The sequence below is a fragment of the Geotrypetes seraphini genome, chromosome 16 (assembly GCF_902459505.1).
Source record: "Geotrypetes seraphini chromosome 16, aGeoSer1.1, whole genome shotgun sequence".
In the NCBI taxonomy this organism is placed as follows: Eukaryota; Metazoa; Chordata; class Amphibia; order Gymnophiona; family Dermophiidae; genus Geotrypetes; species Geotrypetes seraphini.
The window spans coordinates 37,238,005-37,260,472 of record NC_047099.1 but is presented as its reverse complement, the minus strand read 5'-3'; the positions used below and the strand labels follow the sequence as shown (position 1 = coordinate 37,260,472).

Here is a 22,468-nt window from a genome sequence, read left to right as displayed (position 1 = left end):
TCCCTATGTTTTTACGGGAGGAGAAAGAGTTTATAAAATTTAAAAACGAGTTAAAAACTTTCCTTTTTAGAGATGCATTTGCAAGTTAATCTTTTATCTTATTGTTTTGTTTATTTTATTCCCCTCAAATGTCTTATTATCCCTTTTGTATTTTCCTTTGATGTCTCCTCTTTACTTTACAAATTGTATTTCATCCCTCCTTACCTTGTGTTTAACAATGTTAATTTTTAGCATAATAAGTTTATTTATTAATTGTATGGACTGTTTTGTTACCCAATCTATGTAACTTTTTAAATGTACACCGCTTAGAAACTTTGTTTAAGGCGGTTAATCAAGCCATTAAATAAACTTGAAACTTGAAACTTTAGATCAGATGCTCGGTCTCCCATGAAAATTGGTCTGTAGGAATCACTGAGATAATAATTATTATTGATTTATAACCCGCTATACCTTAACAGTTCAGGACAGATGAAAGACAAATGGAATTATAGAACGTGCATGGTTGGGTTTCTTTGGCCAAAATTGTCATATGAAAGAGATTTCACAAACAAATTTGTCATACAAATAAGATTTCACGTTTGATAAGACAATGAATTCCCAAGTAGGGCACTTAAGGTATTTCTTCAGACGCTAGCCTGGTAAGCAAAAGTTTTGTCCAGGAAAAGAGCATAGAGAAATTCTCCGCATGGGTCAAAGGTCTGTAGAGAATACAAGATGGCTGACAAGATAAATGGGAGCAAGTCCTGTAAGTGTTTTGTAGCACAAACATGCAAGTTTGAAAATGATTCTGACCCCCTCTGGCAGCCAATGATAATAAAACACCTTCCCCCCCCCCCCAATGCTAGTGTGGTACAGTATTTTATAGATGTTCTCTTGCCCGTAATAGTTTGACTGCTAGAGTGATGTGAAGATACTGGTTATACATCACGGCATGGCTACACAGGCCCAGGCCCTCTTGTGAAGGTGTTACTCTGTCAATAAGGGAGGAGATGAGAGAGACCTACCTCAGTTACCAAGGTTTGGGATGTGACCTTCATGATGCTCATCTCTGACCTTTTATCCTCTGCAGCGAAGAAACTGTTGGCCTATGGGGGGATTTCTGGTGTTAAAGGCAGAGCCCTAGAAATGAGACTGGGCTGGACTTGAAGAGACTGGTGTGGGAGGAAGGATAGGAAGCCGCAAAACCAGAAAATCTGTTCTACTTGCATTCTTTAACAAACATACAGGAAGCGTTGTGTTTCCGCACCAAAATCTTGTTTTGTCTGAATCATCTCATTTCAGGTCAAGTTTCACATCAAGAGGCTTCAAGCAATTACAGCCCTGTCACTACTACACTCTCCCCTGATAATACAACTGTCACTTATACATCCTCCCCTGACAACAATACAACTGTCAATCATACAATCTCCTCTAACGATACATCCGTCACCCCTTCCCCCTCTCCTGACAATACGACTGTCAATCATACAATCTCCTCTAACGATACATCCGTCACCCCTTCCCCCTCTCCTGACAATACGACTGTCAATCATACAATCTCCTCTAACGATACATCCGTCACCCCTTCGCCCTCTCCTGACAATACGACTGTCAATCATACAATCTCCTCTAACGATACATCCGTCACCCCTTCCCCCTCTCCTGATAATACGACTGTCAATCATACAATCTCCTCTAACGATACATCCGTCACCCCTTCTCCCTCTCCTGACAATACGACTGTCAATCATACAATCTCCTCTAACGATACATCCGTCACCCCTTCGCCCTCTCCTGACAATACGACTGTCAATCATACAATCTCCTCTAACGATACATCCGTCACCCCTTCCCCCTCTCCTGACAATACGACTGTCAATCATACAATCTCCTCTAACGATACATCCGTCACCCCTTCCCCCTCTCCTGACAATACGACTGTCAATCATACAATCTCCTCTAACGATACATCCGTCACCCCTTCGCCCTCTCCTGACAATACGACTGTCAATCATACAATCTCCTCTAACGATACATCCGTCACCCCTTCGCCCTCTCCTGACAATACGACTGTCAATCATACAATCTCCTCTAACGATACATCCGTCACCCCTTCGCCCTCTCCTGACAATACGACTGTCAATCATACAATCTCCTCTAACGATACATCCGTCACCCCTTCGCCCTCTCCTGACAATACGACTGTCAATCATACAATCTCCTCTAACGATACATCCGTCACCCCTTCGCCCTCTCCTGACAATACGACTGTCAATCATACAATCTCCTCTAACGATACATCCGTCACCCCTTCGCCCTCTCCTGACAATACGACTGTCAATCATACAATCTCCTCTAACGATACATCCGTCACCCCTTCGCCCTCTCCTGACAATACGACTGTCAATCATACAATCTCCTCTAACGATACATCCGTCACCCCTTCGCCCTCTCCTGACAATACGACTGTCAATCATACAATCTCCTCTAACGATACATCCGTCACCCCTTCGCCCTCTCCTGACAATACGACTGTCAATCATACAATCTCCTCTAACGATACATCCGTCACCCCTTCACCCTCTCCTGACAATACGACTGTCAATCATACAATCTCCTCTAACGATACATCCGTCACCCCTTCGCCCTCTCCTGACAATACGACTGTCAATCATACAATCTCCTCTAACGATACATCCGTCACCCCTTCGCCCTCTCCTGACAATACGACTGTCAATCATACAACCTCCTCAAATGGTACAACAGTCACCCCTTCGCCCTCTCCTGACAATACGACTGTCAATCATACAACCTCCTCAAATGGTACAACAGTCACCCCTTCGCCCTCTCCTGACAATACGACTGTCAATCATACAACCTCCTCAAATGGTACAACAGTCACCCCTTCGCCCTCTCCTGACAATACGACTGTCAATCATACAACCTCCTCAAATGGTACAACAGTCACCCCTTCGCCCTCTCCTGACAATACGACTGTCAATCATACAACCTCCTCAAATGGTACAACAGTCACCCCTACACCTTCTCCTGATAATACGACTGTCAATCAAACAATCTCCTCTAATGGTACATCTGTCACTCCTACACCCTCCACTAGTACCACTTCCAATGTAAACACAACTGTCTTCCAGAATTCTTCTAGTTCCATAATTACTAAACCACCTAATACCTTCAAACCTACCACCATCCCAACAGCACCTGCTGTAAGCTATTTTTATCTACACTGTCGTATTACTAACTTCAACTACAACGAAAGCCTTAGAAACAAGAATTCATCCTACTTCAAATTCATGGAAAATAAAGTTACTGTGATGGTAAGTTGGGGTTTCCCCCCCCCCCTCATTTCCTACTTTAAATTACAGTTTCTGTGTTGGGTGCAATGTTGTTTCTTCTTCCTGATGAAAATTTTTGGGGAAATATTTTGTTCCAATACCCTCCGGTTATTTGTAAATTAAGATTTTCACGAGGATGATAATAACATTTTTCAGTCTTCAGTCAATTTCTGCGCATCATCTCAAAAATATTATTATTGGGAATTAATTGACTTGTATTGGATTTGCTGGAGGCTCCTTTTTCTCAAATATGCAGATAATCAGGACAACAGGAGCGGAGGGGGAAGGGAAAGCTTGGATATTTCTCAACTTTGTTGTGCAAAGGAATGCTTGGCACTTTCCACCCAGGGGACAATGGTATGAAGTGTTTTAAAAAATGCAAAAATGCTGGAACTAAGTGCAAATTCTGTAAAGCCTCTGGGTGCTCAGTTTCCCTTATAGAACACTAACATGTTGGTATTCGTACACCAAATATCTGTAATATCTGGCTATTAAAGCCTGGGAGATAAATTCTCTCTATCAATATTCAACAAACCCAGACAACAATTAATGTGTGAACAATTTTTTGGGATCCTCTGTAGGCTTGATATTCTCTTTTATGCATTTCATTTAGAGATCGCTTAAGCCATTATTCTCTCATTGGATCGTTTTTTTTAAAATATATATATATTTATATCTTTTTATGTGATTATCATCTTAAAGTGAATCCTTAAAATAATATCTTATCTTTTTAGTAGACAATTCTAATTAGAGAGCGTCTCCACCAACATGACCGTGTTTCATTATTTTTTTCTTCAGGGTCGAGGCTCCTGTTGCAGCATTCTAAAAATATAACCTATAGAAGTTTAGTTTTCTATGTGTATATAAGAGTAAAGAGTCCTTTCATACAGCCTAATTGGATCTTCTTTTAAACTTTAGTAAATCGAAATTATAACCAGAATGTTAGCTAGCACTTACTGATTTGTCGCTTTGTACTGCGTTCTACAGAAGTTCGTTCAGAACTGGTGGCATCTGACATAGTTTCCGGTTACATTAATTTTTTCTAAACAGCTGACGCCGGCAGTGTTGAAACGTCAATTTTCCCGCCACAATAGTTGAAGCATTCTGGGGAAATAATGAATTAGGGAGGAAAAACTCCCTACTAATATATGGTAGATCTTATGTACTCCAAAGTAGAGATAAGGACAGTTGTTCAATCAACGACATCCAATCAATTTCTTCATTGAGACCCCCCCCCAGGGCTAGTGAATTCAAATGAAAAATCCATTTTTGTTCCTTTATACTTAATACTTTTTTGTAATTCCTGCCCTCCCTCCCAACTTGTATTGTGTCTATGATTCTCCATTTTAGATCCATTTTTTTCCAATGGTTCGCAATTGGTGCAGTCTTGGTGTTGGTATTTACCCTACATTTATATTCTGTAAGCCTCACTTTAATGGACCTATATGTCCACCTTACATAGATCTTCTCGCAGGGACATCGGATTATGTAAACCACATTAGTTGTAGTGCATGATGTATTGAAAGTAGTATAAGCTTCTTCTTTAGTCTTGGGATGTAGCCATGCTTCTCCCGTCATTGATAATGCATATTATTGGCATAATCGTCAAACAAAATTTCTATGGCAGAGATTCACGTTATGAGGATATCTAAATCCTGTTATAAAATCAGCATACATATGCCCAGCGAGAACTTTTACTTAAATCAACGAAATCTACGGAAGACCAGGGGTTGATTTATGTCCCAAAATTTAGACACAAAATGACAATCAAGGACAGGAAAGGTTTACAATATCAAGAGGAAAGAACAAATAAAGTAAAAACAGGAGGATAAGGGGAAAAAAAATGCAAAAAGAAGAAAGCAAAGGAAGAACTAAACTGAAGCGTTAAGAACTAGGGTCAAATTCCAGTTTGAAATAATAGGTTTTCAAGTGTGACTTAAATGATTTAAGAAATTTTTCTGTGCGCAGATATAGCGGAAGGGAGTTCCAGAGCTTGCTGCCATGTTATTTGAGTTAATGTAGAGGAAAGGCGCATGGAGGCAGACTTGAAGATCTCAATCTGTATACGTTGGAGGAAAGGCGGGAGAGGGGACCTATGAGAGACGTTTACATACCTACGTGCACATGAGTCGATCCTCTTTCATTTGAAAGGAAGCTCTGGAATGAGAGGACATAGGATGAAGTTAAGAGGCGATAGGCTCCAGAGTAATCTGAGGAAATACATTTTTACGGAAAGGGTGGTATATGTGTGGGACAATCTCCCGGAAGAGGTGGTGGAGACAGAGACTGTGTCTGAATTCAAGAGGGCCTGGGATAGGCAAGTGGGATCTCTCGGAGAGAGAAAGAGATAATGGTTGCTGCGGATGAGCAGACTAGATGGTCCATTTGGCCTTTATCTGCCGTCATGTTTCTGTGAAAGGTCTTAATATGTGATAAGCAGATGCTGGGAATGAAGGGGGTGGGGTGGGGGGTTATTAACGCCTTCCCTATGCTTTGCAATTCATTGGGATAGAAAGGTTGAAGTCCTAATCTTATCACAATCTCATTGTTTCTTTTCAGTGTGACCAGGTCTACAAGTGTTCACAATGTGCAACTCAGAATACCTATCAAGGCATTGAGTGGATCGTCTTCAGGTACAGTTGTGATTGTAACATCTTGGATAGGACAGACGGCCCTCAAACACTCTGCTAGATGTACAGAGCATGTCAACAGAAAATTCATTTTGTAACCAAAATAGAGGGTCAGAAGTGAAGCGCCTAGCCAGTCTACACTTGAAATATCAATTTTAAAGGCTATCGCATGAAAAACATTTCCTGATAAAGTGAGAGAACTTGCCATAGAACACACCCTCCTGGTAACCACACTGAGCAACAAATATCCCGAGATGGAGATGTCACGCTTGGAGCTTCAGGGCAGTCTGGGACTGATTTTATCTTGAATATTAGAGCCTCTGCAATTTCTAGCAACCTTTTGTTGGTCAGTCTGTGTGCTTTCCAGACCGGCCAAGTCCCTCCTTTGGATCCTTTAAACACCACTGCTTCAGAAACATTGAATGCCGCTGACCACCAATCAGCAACGCTAAAATATTACAGTCCTTCTTTTGCAGTTTGACTAAGGGCTCTTTTTACTAAGCTGTGGTAGCGTTTTTAGCGCGCGCTAACCCGGCTCTATGCGCCAAAAACTAACGCCAGCTCAATGGTGGCATTAGCGTCTTGCGCGCACGACAATTTGGCGTGCACTAAAACCGCTAGCTTAGTAAAAGGAGCCCGAGGTGTCGAGGGTCAGGCAGGCAGTGGTCATGTCTTGAGCAAGCTGCAGGGATGAAAGGGGGCAGTCTGGACATTACCACAATAGCACATTGCGTTCTAGGGGCATCATTGTTTCAGGTTCTAGATATTACTACAGAAATCTGCTTAACAGAATGGAGGCATTGTTTGTAGCACAATAGGGGCAGTTCTATAACTGGGCACGTCTATTAAGGTGCCTGATGCCATGTGGTGAGAGCCTCTATAGTCAAAACCAAAAAAAAAACAATCCAACCAGTCGGCAGTGAACAGTCGAGCGAAGCGAAGGAAAAAAACTGCAGAGACGAAGGAGCCTGACACTTTGCACATCGTCTCTGCGGTTTTTTCCGAGAGCCTCTATAGCGGCATATAGGTGCCCAGATTCCATTACAGTGGGCGTGTAAATTCAGCAGGAACACCCATAACAATTAGTATTCTGGAATGGAGGCGTGGCCTAGTGGCTAGAGCAGCTGCCTCAGCATCCTCAGGTTGCGAGCTTGATTCCCACTGCAGCTCCTTGTGACTCTGGTCAAGTCACATTCACACTTTATTGCCCCCAAGTAAACCACTTTGATTGTGTAAACCACAAAGAAGAAGCAGTATATCAAGTCCCTTGCCTCTTTAAGCATGTCAGTGAGAGCTCCGCCCACATCTCCCTTAGGTACTTCTCGTTGCATTATTTACACAAATGCCACTTACGTGCACCAATATAAAATAACACTTAGGTCAGGGTTAGTATTCTGTGCATTTAAACTGCAAGAGCCCGTTAATGTGCTTGTCTGTGAAGCAGAAAGGGACACTTCTACTTGAGAAGATGAATGGTTTTGGGTGGAGACCGAGTTTCAGCCTCACTCTGCTTCCTTTTATTGTACAATCGTACATTATCTTAAACGATGCTGGGCTGTGGCATGGGGAACGTGGCAGGTCTGTAATGTGAGATATTGCTTTGCTCTGAATTGCAGCCAAGGATCGGTCATCACAGAGGTCAAACTCAGCTTCAACAGTACCTCTGTATCAGCTCCGAGTCTCGCACAACAGTTTCAGGATAAACTCGTTGGCAATACCATAAACGGCCTTGATCTGAATGACATTAGAGGTAAGCACACCCCCCCCCCCCCCCGCATGCAGTTCTAATCTTCATGTTTGATGGCATCTGTTGGTGTGGGAAGATGCCCCTGCCATGGCTTGATGAGAGAAGGATAGAGGTAGGGCTATCAGACGTCCGGATTTCCCCGGAGGGATTTTCAAAACTGACACTTTGTCCGGGTTTTGAAAAGTTGTCTCGGGCAGGGAGGAAGTCCACACGTGCATGGCCATCACGCGATGATGTCATGCCGACAAGATGATGTCGTGCCGACAAGAGCAGGCAGCGGGGGGGGGGGGGCTTGGGGCAGAATTAGGGTAGTGTGGGCATAACTAGGCGGCCATGGGAGCGGGGCTGGAGCGTCCAGATTTTCCAAAAAGAAAATCTGGCAACCCTAGGTAGAGGAAACTATGAACATAGCTTTGTTCTTCCTTGTTGAGACCTAGGAATCCCAACAATACTTCCTGTCTGCCTTATTCCCTATAATTCTGTGGCATAGTCCAATATATTTATCAGTACAAGATTTCTCAGTGGGCTCCAGGTCCCAAGAATAAGATGGGTAAAGGCTGCTTTGAAACAAGACCTGAAAACCCAGGCCTGACTCATCGGTTTCTCATGACCTGGAGTCAGGTGGGATCTTCCTAAGGCCTCCACCTAATCCAAGTGAACTCCGACAGCCTCATCTGGTTCAGGCATCATCCCACTGCATCTGTGAACTTGTACTGTAGTTCCTTGGTATCCCTCGAGAAATTACAACTACAAATCCCATCATGTAATGGGGCGGCAGCAGCACCGGGCATGGACTTTCCTACGTATATCCCCTCTCTCCCTGTATGAAAGAAGACAGGTTCCTCCTGCAATGACAATCTTTGCCTTTCAGTGTCTACCTTCCAGTCAACTCCTAGTCCAACGTCTGAATCACCAGTGCCTGGTTGGGGGATTGGTCTACTGGTCTTGGCCTGCATCATCCTCCTCCTCCTCCTCATTTTCCTGATCTTGCTGGTAAGAAACCTGTGGAGTGCTGTCTCCTCGCATTTCTCTCACTCTGTCTTTCTCGCCCAGCTGTCTGTCTGTCTTCACTTTACATTGTGTTGACTGCCCTTTACCATGTCCTCCTAAAAGTCCAGATACAATCCTAACCTCTGAGCCACTGAATTATTCTTCCTATTCTCTCCGTTTTAGTTAATCATGGCCTGTCGACGGAGACAAAATGGAAACCTGGAGATCTTCACTTCCCGGGGCTCCTACCACCCAATGAGTGACTACCCCACCTATCATACACACGGAAGGTTCATGGCTCCAGTCACCAAACCCAATCCATACGATGAGGTAAGAGGCACACGGGCCTGGCATTGACTGTGCCATGATTCCCTTCTCACTGCTGCACTATTTGTCCTTCCTTGGGTTAATCATTAAACACGAGAAGAAGAAGAAAGGTCGGTGGCAGCTGGTGTGAAAACAGCCGCCAGGCCAAAGCAAGAGGAAAGGGCAGAGACATGTCTGTTTGCACATGAGGTGGTTTCTAAGAACAGAAGTGTCCTCCTCCAATGGATTCCCTGCCTCTTAGCTAGCACCTTCCCTCTCCCCCCCCCCCTCCAAAAAAAACAGTTCTACATAAAAAGCGCAATACTGCTCCACCACTGCTGTGGCTGATCAGATCTGGCAGGAGACTGATTAGAGCATGGATGGCTTGCTCCGTCTCTTCCTCTATAGTTCAGAGCCAGAACTGTCAGGTATTAATCTAATACATTCCTCAGGTTCTATGTGGGCCAAGGCATCATTGTTCATCTGCTTCTGTCGTTTCCAACTGGCGATGGGAGAAGGGGTTGCAGGGAAGGGGGGGGGGTGCATCTGACTGTGTTGATGGTGGGAGGAAAGGACAGACAGACCCCAGCGATGACAATTTATGACCTTCGCGAGGGAGGGAGTCATCGCAGTTGGGACTGGGCAGCAATATTCATTGCGTTTGTCTCTCTGTCATGTGTAAAGAGTTTGTGTTATTCTGTTGTTGATTTATATTGTGCATGTGGATTTGTAACCTGTTCTGGGCTGTTTTGGGAGGACGGGCTAAAAAAAAAAAAAACCTGAGGAAGTGAATGAATAAACAAATGTTCTGCCTCCAGTCACTGAGACATGTACAGCGCTAACCTTGTGCTGCCCGTAAGCACCCAGAGGTTCAGCCAGTCCCAGTAACTATAAACTCACAGTCTCTGGATGGCCATTCGTGTAACTGGGGGCCACCATTCCCCCTGTTCGTCCCTTCACTGGGTCAGCTCTATGCCAGTGGTGACAGCCCTTGGATATCTCAACCAGCCCTTTTCCTAAAAGTTGTCTTCTGCTGCTCTAACCTGGAAATTCTAAAAAAAAAAAAAATAAGGTTGCCAGAACCCAGACTGAGAGGGCTGTCATTGCCTTAGTGCAGAAAAGGAGAGAACAGGGACTCGGAGACATAGAAAGGGTCAACGATGAGAGAGAGCAGAGGGAAGGGGAAATAATAATAATAACTTTATTTTGTATACCGCCATACCAAGAGAGTTCTAGGCGGTTCACAGCAATTAATTAAGATTACAACGGAGAGATCATTTGAGTTAATATTTTAGGAATGTCGTGGTCAATGAAGTTGGTAGGAAAATACAAGAATGTACAAGGAATGTACAGGAATGTACAGGAATATACAAGAATGTACAATAGGAAGGTAATATTTTATTTTCAGGAATATGCTGGTCTTTGAAATTAATAGGTTTGGAGGGAACGATAAGAGGGAAGGAGGGTTGGGAAAAGGGTATGAAGATTCAGGTAGGATTTGGAGACTGGTATATCAAGGGAGGGAAGGATAAGGGGGAGTGGGAGGGATGAGATTTAGTGGCAGAAAAGTAGGGTGGAAGGGTGTTTCAGGCAGAAGATGGGGGGGGGCAGGGGAAGATTGAGCAGGGAGGATGGATATAGGGAGGAGGGAAGGATAAGGGGGAGTGGGAGGGATGAGATTTAGTGGCAGAAAAGTAGGGTGGAAGGGTGTTTCAGGCAGAAGATGGGGGGGGGCAGGGGAAGATTGAGCAGGGAGGATGGATATAGGGAGGAGGGAAGGATAAGGGGGAGTGGGAGGGATGAGATTTAGTGGCAGAAAAGTAGGGTGGAAGGGTGTTTCAGGCAGAAGATGGGGGGGGGGGGCAGGGGAAGATTGAGCAGGGAGGATGGATATAGGGAGGAGGGAAGGATTCATGTAATGGAGAAGATTCCAGTCGGAGTTGACGGGCTAATAGAAAGAGGATGAACCACACTGTACATCAGGCCAGGGCTCAGTCATCAGTCTCCAGAATCCATCGATACCAGGTTTATTGGGTATGTGCGAACTCTCAGGGCACAGTCTGGGGTTCACTGTGCTGTCATGCATCACTGCAGTCTCAGGCCTTGGAAATATCTCCCTCCTGCGCTCTCTTCTCCTTCTGTCCGTGTGTTGCTTAAAGCGTGATGGGAAGGGAAAGCTTTGGTAAAACCACGTAGGCTTTGTCCCTGCTGTTGGACAGGACGAGACTGAGCGGGCTGTTCCAAAAATCAGATGTGTGGACAGTATTCCTGCCCTGATGTAAACCCTCAGCCGGGATAATCAAAATGCAACACTCAGGCCAGGAGTTATTCTTTGATCACATCAGGAGATGAGATTTGCAGAAAGATACTACTGACGAGACATGGTACAAAAGGGAAATGGCTGGGATTACATGACTTAAAAAGAAAAAGAAAGGGGAATGGCGAGGATCTAGAATATGCCCTTTTTCTGAATCTCATATGCATTTAACCCTCTGTCTAAATCTCGTAGGCGTCTTTAAAGAGAAATGTTTTGAGGCTGGACTTGAAGTTATTTGGGTTAGTTTCCTGTCTCAGGGCTACGGTTCCATAATGCGGGTGCAACTACTGAATAGCTGGTCTTGCGGGTTGGAAAAGAGACGGCTGAGAGGAGACGTGAATGAGGTCCACAAAATACTGGGTGGAGTAGACTGGCTAAAATGTAAATCTACCACTACTCTTTATCACTTATATAGCGCTGAAAGGCATATGCAACACTGTACAGTTTGACTTTTAATAGATGGTCCCTGCTCAGAAGAGCTTACAATCTAACTTGGACAGACAGACATGACGTATAGGGTTACAGATGTGGAACCCAAGGAAAGAGAGTTAGGAGTCGAAGGCAGTCTTGAAGAGGTGGGCTTTTAGCTGGGTCAGAGACGGAGCCCGCCGTAGGGATTCAATTGTTTACTCTTTCCAAAAGTACAAAGATGAGGGGACAGTCCTTGAAATTACTTTACTTTTATGTAGATTACTCACGTTGACTTTTGGAACTTTTAAATTTTCAATAAAGTCCATTTCAGGAACATCGTCACTCCACAGTGTTTTTTGGTTTCTCTCAATAATTTTAAAACGAACAGGAGCATACTTTATATTGCGTCAGGCCATGGTACGCCCTCACCTGGAGTACTGCGTCCAGCACTGGTCGCCGTACATGAAGAAGGACACGGTACTACTCGAAAGGGTCCAGAGAAGAGCGACTAAGATGGTTAAGGGGCTGGAGGAGCTGCCGTACAGCGAAAGATTAGAGAAACTGGGCCTCTTCTCCCTCGAACAGAGGAGATTGAGAGGGGACATGATCGAAACATTCAAGGTACTGAAGGGGACAGACTTAGTAGATAAGGACAGGTTGTTCACCCTCTTCAAGGTAGGGAGAACGAGAGGGCACTCTCTAAAGTTGAAAGGGGACAGATTCTGTACGAACGTAAGGAAGTTCTTCTTCACCCAGAGAGTGGTAGAAAGCTGGAACGCTCTTCCGGAGGCTGTTATAGGGGAAAACACCCTCCAAGGATTCAAGACAAAGTTAGACAAGTTTCTGCTGAACAAGAACGTGCGCTGGTAGGGCTAGTCTCAGTTAGGGCGCTGGTCTTAGACTTCTGGGCACGATGGACCACTGGTCTGACTCAGCAGTGGCAATTTTTATGTTCTTATGTTAAGGACCAGGCCTGGGAGTTTTTTTCAAGGAGGAGCAAAGTCTAGAGACAGTAGTGGCTGGCGATGTCCCCGGCTCGTAGATGGGAGCGATGTCTGTCCGTCCTTATTGGCCTCCGTTTCCTTCTCTTCCTTTTCTCTGTTTCTCATGTTTGCCGAAAGGCTCAGGTAGATATTTGTAGAGCCTTCATTTCCGTGAAGACTTGGCATAATAGAATGCATCTGATTCTCGGCACAGGAAAGAGAGAAGCACATGTGAAAGTGACAGGAACAAAGGAACATAAGAAAAGCCATGCTCTTATCATTTCTACAGCACTGCCAGATGCAAGCAGCACGTTAACCCCGAAGACACAACCCCTGCTCAACAGAGCTCGCAATCTAATCAGACAGACAAACTGGACATTGGAGTAGAGAACTACAGAGGGTAGTTCAAGTTTCAAGTTTTATTTAAAATTGGATTAATCGCTTAATCATACTTCTAATCTAATATTTGGCTTTATATACCGAGCCTTCATTCTAAGAAAGTTCGACTCGGTTTACAGTAGTTAACTTAAAAAATAATAATAAAAAAAGAGAGCCATAAAAGAAAGATTTCGAAAAGCATTAATTTCTAAAGTGTTTGGTGAATAAAGTAGTTTCAAAAACTTACGAAAAAAATAAGAGAGAACCAGAACTTCTTATGGGGAACGGAAGATCGTTCCAAAGTTGAGAAAACTTTAAAATCAAGGATTGGCCAGAGCACTTTACATTACATTACATTACAGATTTCTATTCCGCCATTGCCTTTCGGTTCAAAGCGGATTACAAAAAGAGTTATGGAAGAAGGGTTACAACGTTAGATCAGAGAAGGTTTCCAAGAGAGGGAAAAGTAGGATCTGGGGTTAGGGAGGGGATGGTAAGAGGGGGGTTAAGCTTTATCATGGTATTAAGCTTTATTAAGGGATTTCTTGAAGAGTATAGTTTTTATTTCCTTTCTGAACATCTTGTCGTCTGGGGTTGTTGTCAATAGGTTGGAGACTTGGTTGTCTATCTTCGCTGCCTGAGTGGCCAGTAGTCCGTTGTATAATTTTTTTCCTTTTTACTTCTTTGATTGGGGGGGTAAGTGAATTGGGGGGGTGTTTTTCTATGCCTGGTAGAGGTGGTTTTATTTTATTAATTTATTTTATTAAATTATTTAGAGCTGTGATTTAGGGCTCCTTTTATCAAGGTGTGGTAGGGGGGTTTAACACGCGGAATACCGCGCCTCCATTGAGGAGGCGTTAGTTTTTTGGCTTGCCGCGGGGGTTAGCGGGTCATGAAATGTCCGACGCGATAGCCCCCGTAGCGCACCTTGATAAAAGGAGCCCTTAGAAATTGTGATTTAACAAAGTCATCACAGATTCCCTAGAAGTTTGAGATTTTTAAATACCCGAGCCATCTAAGAATCTAGTAAGAAGATAAGATTTTTGAAGGCGACGAATTATGAAGTCATTTGTCTTGGTTCTTAGAGTCAATGGGAACATATTATAGATCTTAGCTGCTTGGTAAGGGTTGGAAGATGGTAGACTCGTCCAAAATCTTAATTGTCCAATGGTTGGGGAAAAGTCATTTCTGTCCCAGAACAATCAGATGATGCTAGATATAGAACAAAATCTCATCTGCATAGGTTAAGGACACACCTAGTTCAGATAGACTGACTCAAAAGATGGCATTGGAATATTAAGGGGAATCCCTGAGGTACCAAACATTTAGGAAGTCGATAAAAACTTATTTCTTTGACAAATTTCTCTGACCCCAGTTCAACCTGATGTACTTCCAAAACACTTCAATCGCTTATCGCAAATTACTAATCGGATGTACAGAAAAATTAAAATCAGTTAACATGAACTATAATCAATTGGACGTAAATACTGGTAACAACATTACAGAGACTGACCGGGACATAAGGAAAGGAGGCAGAAATACATTATTTTTATAGAAAAGAAAACATTTAAGGGGGAAAAAAAATGATCGGAGGGAGGTCTGAATAGGAGCCAGGAGAATAAGGCAGATAATATTTTTATTGATAGCGGATTATAAGCTGAATGTGTCCTTAAATAAGAAGCTTTTTTATGTCACCTTTAAATTTGTCAATATTTGATTCCTCTGTAAGATATCCCGGAAGAGCATTCCAATTTTGCAAGTCTTCGGGCACAGCCCTCGTCCCAATGGTCAGTCTACCCCCATCTCATGTCTTCAAGTAAAACCATCCAATCCTGATGCTTCCTGTACAGAGCTGGAGCCCAGCCAGCCAGCATCCTTCAAGGCGGCCTCAGGAGCATTCAAAGCCATCCTACTCAGACATAGAATAGAGAAGAAGCCCATTTCCTCTCCCCATGCCAGCAGGGGGCACTAGAAACCCCACACCAGCCTCAGTTAGGTGTACTATTGATTGGATGCAGGCATGCGGCAGGTGGATCAGGATATAACTTGCACCTCATAGCACATTTCAGAAACAGGGTGAGAGGGAAGGTGCCAACACATGCCAGGTTTATGGGGCCAGCTGGCTCATCCTGCTTTCAGCCCTTGGGCACTTGCAGACTTGTTTCTCCAAGGGCAGGCTGCTAATAAAACCAAGACCGGCTCCAGATGGCACTGAAGACCTTGAGCTGCCTGGTAAACATTACAGCAGGAAATCACTGGCTGGGCTCCCGCAAACACGTGGCAACTTGTGCTGCATCAGACATAGACCAGAGCAGGGAGGAGGCATCACGACTGTGGGTCACGGTGCCAGAGGGCAGAGCTTTTGGGATTTCTAGTCAAGCTGCAACTTTTCACACTGTCAAAAAGTACAAAAACTAGGAGACACTCGATGAAGTTACAGGTAAATACTTTTAAAACCAATAGGAGGAATTTTTGTTTCCACTCAGAGAATAGTTAAGCTCTAGAACGCATCGCCAGAGGTCGTGGTAACAGCAGTTAATGTTTGGGTAAGTTCCTGGAGGAAAAGTCCATAGTCTGTTATTGAGAGAGACATGGGGGAAGTTTCAAGTTTATTAAAAAAGTTTTATACCGCTTATTCAAATTTTCTAGGCGGTGTACAGCAATAATAAAAGAGATATCTTAAAAAAAACAAAAACAAATTAGGGTTAAAATAATTATACAAAACAGTATTAAATTAGTAGACATTTACAGTGTAGGGTCATGAAATGGTTAACTGTTGTTTAAAATATTGCTCTGGCCTAAATAGCTGAAGAAAGTTTACAATCTATTGACTTCATCTGCCTAAAATGTATGTCCCTGCCTTACCACATTGTAAGCTAAATAGATAAGAGTTTGAGCCATGATGGTACCCTGTCCTTCTGTACATTTAACATTTAGAACTGTAAGAGTTAGATAAGTGACCTGCTAGTATGAGCTTAGGATCAATAATAATTGTAGAAAGTTATAGAAGTAACAAATGAAAATTGTAGTTTTTGCATATATTAGTTTGCGAAAAGGGCATAAAAGTCCGTGTATTTCCTGTTTCTGACACTCTAGTAGGCAGGCTATTAACTGCACTAGAGTCCGGTATACCGTAATAAATCTCTTGTACTTTCTTCACGCCTCTGACTTTGTGTGTCCAAGTGACCTTTCAACAGTAGAACACATATACTAACGTCACACAATTGGGAAAGAGGGACTGAACTACAATATTTGAATAAAGCACACTTAGGGGTAAAACAATAGGTAGGGAAAGGGACTGGTGTTTTTAAATGCTGACCTGGATAGCTACTAGCAGTGAATAGTCAGGTATGGGGTGGCTGCCGGGAGATACCCGATACTGCTAAAATTTAGCTGTCATAAGTTAACCAGATAAATATCTGGCTACAGGGCCTGGAAATCTCCTCTGCTGGCCTCTACTCCATCCCTGAGAGTGCCGTGGCAGTCCAAGCAGAGATTTAGTGGCACTCAGGTTAAACGTCACCAAGTATCCGCTCTCAGTCTGGTCAGCGTGCTCTAACCAGGCTTCAACCATCTTGCTTTGTTAATCCAAGCTGAATATCCACCTAGAGTCCAGTCTGCCCATCCGCAGCATCCACTATCTCCTCCTCTCCCTAAGAGATCCCACCTGCCTGTCCCACGCTTTCTTGAATTCAGACACAGTCTTTGTCTCCACCCCCTCTACCAGGAAACTATTCCCTACTTCTGTTCATGCAGAATTCAAGACACTGTTGAAAACTTATTTAGTTAAGAAACTTTTTTTTTTTTTTAGAACTTTGTGAGAGTTAGGCTTGGGGTACACCACCCTGGGAGTGGTCCAGTGAGCAGTCAACAGGTAGCCTTTGTGTAAATGAATTTATCTTTCTTGTCTGATATCTGACGCTCCCTTCTTTTCGGCTTTGAGATTGTACCCTGTTTAGTCCTGTGCAGATTAGCAAATCCAATAAACGATAGGTTTCATTTGGCTTTTCCTGGGTTCAGGTGAGGATAGGGGCCCTGATGGGTTTGGGGAGAGAGATTCACTGTCTCTCTGATTTTCACCATCGGATAGTTCTGCTCTTTGTTCACATGACTTAAGTAGAGAATTCCACCTAGTACTGCTTTTTTTTAGGTCTTTCTGGTTGACTTGGAAGGGCTTCAAGACATATTTTTCACAGTGTAATTAGTTAAGAAGTCAGGTACATCTTGAGGCAGCAGCCAGGCGTGGAGAGAGCTATTGTTCCTGAGAACAGTTCTCTTCTGCGTCACTCTATACCAAACTTTTTTTTTTTTTTTTTTTGTAAGAAGGGAGGCTTTTAAATACCTTCATGACATAATGCACAGAAGCCTCTTTCCATCGAAAGGAACCTCTGGAACAAGGAGGCATGAAATGAACGTGAACAGGGTCAACTCGGGACAAATCAAAGGAAATACTTTGCCGTGGAAAGAGTGGTGGATGAGTGGAATGTCCTCCCAGAGGACAGCACAATACAATATAATACACTGTCTTATATAATAATAATAATAATAACAACAGTTTATATACCGCAATACCGTTAAGTTCTATGCGGTTTACAGAAGATTAGTGGAGTACAAGTTGAGTTTACGTACAAGTTGAGTTAACTTAAGGGATGTGGGAACAATGGGGAGAAAGGGCAAGAGAGGGGAAGGAGGGAAGTGGGTCAGCTGTCTAGGTATTTCAGCCTGAATACCTCATAAGTGGTGGGCAATAAGAGTTGTTCTAGGTCTTTACCCCATAGAGCAGCCTGATGTGAGAGAAGATGCAAGGAATCACTGCGGTTTACGATAAGATTTAGAACATGTTCATCGGTTACATTCTTTGCAGCAGCATTGGTTTAGGAGAAGGAAGGGGTAAGGATAGGAAATGGACTATAGTGAAAATAGGTTTGTCTTAGGTTTCTTCCGGAATTCAAGGTAGTTGTTGGGTTGTCTTAGGCTTATTGGTGGTTTGTTCCAAATGAGAGGTCCTTGGTAGTTGAAGGTAGCTTCAAATATCTTCTTTCGCCATACTTGTGGAAGAGATGGGGAGGACAGTTTGTAGCGTTGCTTAGCATGTGAGTTGAAGAAGGAACGTGGACCTTTAATGCCAGCCGATATTACCGGTACTTCTGAGCTCTCACCGTAGATCGCTTTGTGATTTGCGCAGTAGTTGTAGCGGAGAGTTGTAGCTTTGTAGAAGCATTTTATTAAGAAATACATGTGTAAAAATGCCCTTTTGAATTTCAGTAGAGAATAGTGCTTTATTTCTTAAAATCTTTATAACTTCTTTAATGCCTTTACTTTCTCCCTTTTATGTTCTTTTCTCATAAGATTGTAGTTCTCCCCTTTTTCCTTATGTTTATGTACATCCGAAATGTACTACTCCATCATACAATAAGCTCCCTGTGCTGTCTATATTTGTCAATTTTAACTAAAATGTACCGGTATGTATTTTGTTGTAATGTACACTGCCTAGAAGCCTGATTAGACGATATAACAAATTTTAAATAAATTTGAAACCTGATAATGGTCTCAACAGCAATACTCATCTTTCTCCCTCTCTCTTTTAGGTTTCAGGAAATGGTGCCAACAGCAGGTTCTCCTACTCAAATCCAGCCATGGCCACCAATAAACTGTAGATGGGACGTGTTGAAAAATCTCATTGGACAACCTGCAGAAAGCTGCCCCTATGGAACCTACGTGGGTTTCTCTGACACACCAGAATGTAAAACAGTTGACCTCCTATCCATCCCCCATGATCAAAGTAAGGATGAACATAAAAAGCTTATTTTTTCAGGTCTATGGAGGGAGAAGTTAGACCATGTGACTCATTACCAATTACTCTGAGGACCTTCAACCTCAAGATGTACAGACTGTTCTTAAACTCTCTTCATTTAAAGAAAGATTTCTACCCACAATCCCTGTGGTTACCACATGCCTTCAAGTACTAATGCAACAGGACAAAGCCAGGACTGGCTGTCTCATCCTTTATAACGTGTCTCAGCATCACAAGAGCTGCAGACCTCCTAAACATGGCCTAATCTTCAAGATCACATCTTCATTTCAGGGCAGTCATTCGCCATCATGGATCCTCATTAACAGCGATGACTCAACACGTCAACTGAAGCAGCACTTTACCAAATCACGCTCAACGCTGGCCTTCAGTTAGAAATTATGTTGTAGGTGGTGATGGCTTCTTTTTCCGTTCTGTTTTGCCACCCTTCTAATGTTTCACTATGGTTTTCTTTTGAATGCTAGCAAATGTCCATCTTAATTTGTGCTAGATCAAGACAAAAAAGACTCTGTCAAGGATAAAACAAGAGCTTGAGGTAAGATGTGCTATGTCTTCACGCCTCATTTCCCAGTGTCATTAAAATAGCACTCTCGTGTGTTGTGGTAGGTGATCCAGTAATAAGGAGGTGACCATATCCTTGCTAAATAAAACGACTGGTCCTAACCTAGTTTTCCTTGATGAGTTCTGGTTGGTTCTTTGGAAAGAGGCAGTGATCTGGAGGAACCAATAGTGCTTCAGTACTGGGTACATGAAGGAACCTGTCTTCTTCCTCCTCATATGGTCAGAGAAAGCAGTATATTATGGTTTAATCTTAAGCTATTTGAAGAAACCACATGATTCACAGATTAAGAAAGGAGAAAAGCAGAATTAAGAAGAAATCCCGGGAATGATGAGGCCCTCCTGGACTGTCCAGCTTTTAGAGTTGGGCAGAAGGTATGCCTATTCCCATAGTTTACAAGTTGCAGGTGGCCATCTGTGTCTACCATGGATCCTGCAGGTTTCAGAAACTGTGGAAATCAGCTGTGTCTCAGTGACTCTTGAAATGACAAAGGCTAAGCACCTCTAGACCTGGACAAGGTGCCAACTAAGCGCCACGACAACCTGAGATGTTCCAGAAGGCCACATTAGAGATTCCTCAGAGATATGCTGGCATATCCAGGAGGCTTAGAAGTATTACATGGATTCTCAGGTGCTGAAACTGCAGAAGATCCCATCAAAAATGCCAACAGATGCCCATCTAGGTTAAAACTCTGGAGGCTTGGAGGACTTCAACTGGAGTGGCACTGAGCCAGTCAGGAGGAAGGGGGCTTCCATTCTTAGGCCTGGTTCATAATTCTGCTTTTCTTATTTGGGAAACAAAGCCAGAACTCTCAGAAAGTCTAGAGACGTGTTCGATTATATTTATACTCTACAAGGACTAGGCCAGGAACCAAGAAGCGCAGCCTCTGAGTCCCGTCAGGGAAGTGGTTTCAGGCCTTGTGTTATTTGTGCTGCAGGAGAGCTGACGGAAAACATCTGCCATGTGTCAGGCTTGTACATAGATCCTCAACCCAGTCACCCCTGGAGGTGGGTTGAGGATGCCTCCGTCATTGCCTCCGTCTCTGGCGTGATGTGGGTGAGGTGGCCATCTGAATCATATGCAATATGTACAGCAAGACATGCCTGTTGTATTTATTTTACAGCAATTTGTACTCCTATTGTGTACAGGAGGTTTTTTTTTTTTTAATTCTTTTAATGTATGATCTGTAGTAACTATAAATAAATTTATTCTCTCTATATACGAGTATCTAAAATCTTGTTGAAAAACTCCTCATGTGCATCCCCGTGCTTTGCAAAATGCGCAAAGATCTACCTTACTCAGGTTTCTGTGCTTCCCTCGTTGCCAGGCCTAGTTATAGTCCCATCTCTGGCAGAGACTGAGTCCAGAGAAGAGTTCCGAAATGGTGCAGGACTGGGGATCAAAACAAGGCCTGTGAGACTGAAAGGTCACTTTGGTCAGCCACAAAACTTGAAGACTTGAAGAAAGCACAGATGTTTTATTCAGCATATGGGGACTCCTGAGCCCCAAGCTGGCAGCTTCAGAAGTCCCGAAACCAGGAAGTTACAGTGATATTTATACATTTTCTGGCTAAAAAACCGAATGCTAGAAAAAACTTCTCATGTGTTACTTTTCTTAACAATCATTGGCCCTAAGCAGGTCACTTATCTAAGCCCTGCAGTCTTTCTGTTACATGTCCAGGAGGGCGGAATACAATACTGTGTATGCTGAGATAACCATAAGAAGCTAAAACGTCCAAGCTACAACACCCAATGTAGGCAGGCTAGAACATGAGAGAAGTCAGGTCTGCAATTAAACATAATTCAGCATTTTATTAAGGAGAAAACTTAGTTCAAGACTCAGGAAAACCAGTTCCAGACTCCTTCAAAACGAGACTGAAGAGTGTAGCTATGTATCCCCCTGAAGAGAGCACAGGGACCAGGGAAATGCAACAGCTTTTTGGGCCGCAGGAGTCAAACACAGCCAGCTCTGCTCCTCTACCCAGCTCTCCCTAGTTGCAGATATTGGGTTAGGCAAAACCTTGGTGGTGGTGAGGGGGGGTCAATGTTCCAGTGGCCTACCTCTGGCAGAGATGGTCAGCTACCTGAAAAATCTTACTTACAGTAATATACCATGAGGAAACCTTCTTCAGAGCCAAGACTAGCCTAGAACACAAGATCAGGCCAAGAGGTTCCCAAGGAGCCGCATCTGAAAATACTTCTTCATGGAAATAGGTGGGTGGTACATGAAAGGGCCTCCTGGCAGAGGAAAGCCCGGGACTGACAGAAGATCCCGAGGCAGTGGGATGTGAGGCCTAACACCAGACTTTGCTTCCTGTGAATAAAATTATGCACACAAGCTGTGGACAGACCTTCACGGCTTCATGCTTGTGTGATATGCTGTTGGGGAGCTCAGCACACATATCAAGTAGGTCCTTGATTGCATTAGACTGAGGGGGGGAGGGTTGTTTTCAGAGCTGAGGTGGAGGCTGGTGAAATGTCTTAGAGAAGGGAGGGAAAACTGCAGAAGAGAGACGGCTGCAGCAGGACTGTGTCTGATAATGAGTGAAGAAGTCAAGTTACATACTATGAGTTGCCCTTGGGTTTGTTCCAAGAGCAGGGGCTGGATCTCAACTTCTGCAGGGCTGGGTCTCTGCTCAGTGAACAGAGTCAGCTTTAGAGAATGGCAAACAGAACAATGCCATGGGCCCCTCCCCATTTTCTGCCCTGGGCTCCTGCTTGCCTAGCACCAGTCCTGTCCATGCATTTTTCCAGGGTGTTCTGAATTTGAAGGATTCACCTTGAGTCTTGATACCTATCATTGGACCAAAGTTACATAGAAACATGATGGCAGATAAAGGCCAAATGGCCCTTCCAGTCTGCCCATCTGCAACATTCACTATCTCCTCCTCTCCCTATTGGCTAAGCCTCTTAACATTTGCATCTCCTCTCCCTATTGGTTAAGGCTCTTAACATTTGCATCTCCTCTCCCTATTGGCTAAGGCTCTTTACACCTGCATTGTGA

At 43.6% G+C, this 22,468-nt stretch overlaps 1 protein-coding gene across 1 annotated transcript in view; it reads left to right on the top strand.

Annotated features, from left to right (window-relative positions):
- The window catches only part of MUC1 (mucin 1, cell surface associated), a 53,150-nt gene extending 32,815 nt beyond the window's left edge, over positions 1-20,335 (top strand). The window contains exons 3-8 of the mRNA XM_033923400.1: positions 1,282-3,314; positions 5,892-5,965; positions 7,579-7,712; positions 8,581-8,702; positions 8,883-9,029; positions 18,683-20,335. Coding sequence (XP_033779291.1) covers positions 1,282-3,314; positions 5,892-5,965; positions 7,579-7,712; positions 8,581-8,702; positions 8,883-9,029; positions 18,683-18,751 — 2,579 coding nt within the window. The 3' untranslated portion in view covers positions 18,752-20,335. The remainder of the gene's footprint in view (positions 1-1,281; positions 3,315-5,891; positions 5,966-7,578; positions 7,713-8,580; positions 8,703-8,882; positions 9,030-18,682) is intronic.
- Positions 20,336-22,468: the final 2,133 nt, after the last annotated feature.